This window comes from Pseudozyma flocculosa (genome assembly GCF_000417875.1).
Source record: "Pseudozyma flocculosa PF-1 unplaced genomic scaffold scaffold00027, whole genome shotgun sequence".
Classification (NCBI taxonomy): Eukaryota; Fungi; Basidiomycota; class Ustilaginomycetes; order Ustilaginales; family Ustilaginaceae; genus Pseudozyma; species Pseudozyma flocculosa.
Genome location: NW_006920895.1, coordinates 44,336 through 45,515, shown reverse-complemented (window position 1 = coordinate 45,515; position 1,180 = coordinate 44,336). Strand labels below are relative to the sequence as shown.

The following is a 1,180-nucleotide window of genomic DNA, read 5'->3' as shown; positions in this document are numbered from 1 at the left end:
CGCTCGCGGCTCCCTGCCGACTCGCATAGCGCATTTGGCCATCGCACCTTATCCCGACGCCGTCCACCTCCACCGTCCGCGGTGCCCTGATCGACACTCAACCTCGGCCCCATTCTCTATCGCTCAGAGCTTCAATCCGGCTTCGGGCCATCGCCGATCCTCGCTCGCTCGCTCGTTGCTCGTCGTATTCGCCACCTTCCCCGTACATCCTCCCCTATACCACCCGCCATGCTCGCCACTATGAGACCGACGCACGCCTATACGCACGCCGCACCGGTCCATTCACGGCCCGACTCGCGCGCGTCCTCCCACAGCTCCTCGCCTGCCGCCACCCCCAGCCGCACCAGGGCTGACAAGGCCAGGACCAGACCCGCCAACAACGCCGCCTCCTCGACGGCGATGGCCTCTGGCAGGAAGTCGTCGAACCAGCGGAAATCCGCCCAGGCCAAGTCGCAGCAGCAGTCGCAGCAACAGCGGCAGTCGACATCGACGACCCCCGACGCCAGCGTCGATGACTTTTCCAAGATTTCGTCCCAAGACATGGCCGCCGCCCAGCCAGCCTCCCAGGTTCCCGGGCTGCTCTCCCTCAGCAAACCCCTCTCCGAGCTTCAGGATGACTCTAGCGCCGGCTTTTCGCCCGCCAAAGGCAAGAAGGCCCGCTCCGACGCCGCCAACAAGCGCGCCGACGGCGGACAGCAGCGCAACCGGCAACAGAGGTCCGCATCGCCCCCGACCGACGCGGCAGCGACCACCACGGCTAAGAATGCCCACTCGGGCGGCGCCAAGGGCGCCTCGCGCAGCGCTCGCCGCAACAACAGGGGCGGGGCCGACCGAGCCGACGCATCCGTCGACCTGCTGTCGAAGTCGGCGCCCTCGGCCTCACTGGCCCACGCCAAATCCGCACAGAAGGGCGCCAAGGCTGTCGAGGCTGCCGTCGCGACGGTCGCCGAGCCGAGCAGCGGTCTCACGTGGCAGCAGGAGATGCTCGGCTTTGGCAGCGGTACGCTGGGGTCCAAGGCCTCGGCCGATCTGCGCAAGACGGGCAGCTCGGGCGGCGGCAGCAACAAGCGCCACGTCACCTCTTCCATTGGCCCTAAGCACGACGGAGTCCTGGCACAGCCCCAGCAGATCCAGATCAGCGACTCTTCCGCCTTGACCTGGCAGCAGGAGCAGTTCGGCG

The 1,180-nt window shown here is 67.7% G+C and overlaps 1 protein-coding gene across 1 annotated transcript in view; it reads left to right on the top strand.

Annotated features, from left to right (window-relative positions):
• Positions 1–228: 228 nt before the first annotated feature.
• The window catches only part of PFL1_06514 (uncharacterized protein), a gene marked incomplete at both ends in the record, with an annotated part of 1,998 nt that continues 1,046 nt past the window's right edge, over positions 229–1,180 (top strand). Inside the window, one exon of the mRNA XM_007884059.1 lies at positions 229–1,172. Coding sequence (XP_007882250.1) covers positions 229–1,172 — 944 coding nt within the window. The remainder of the gene's footprint in view (positions 1,173–1,180) is intronic.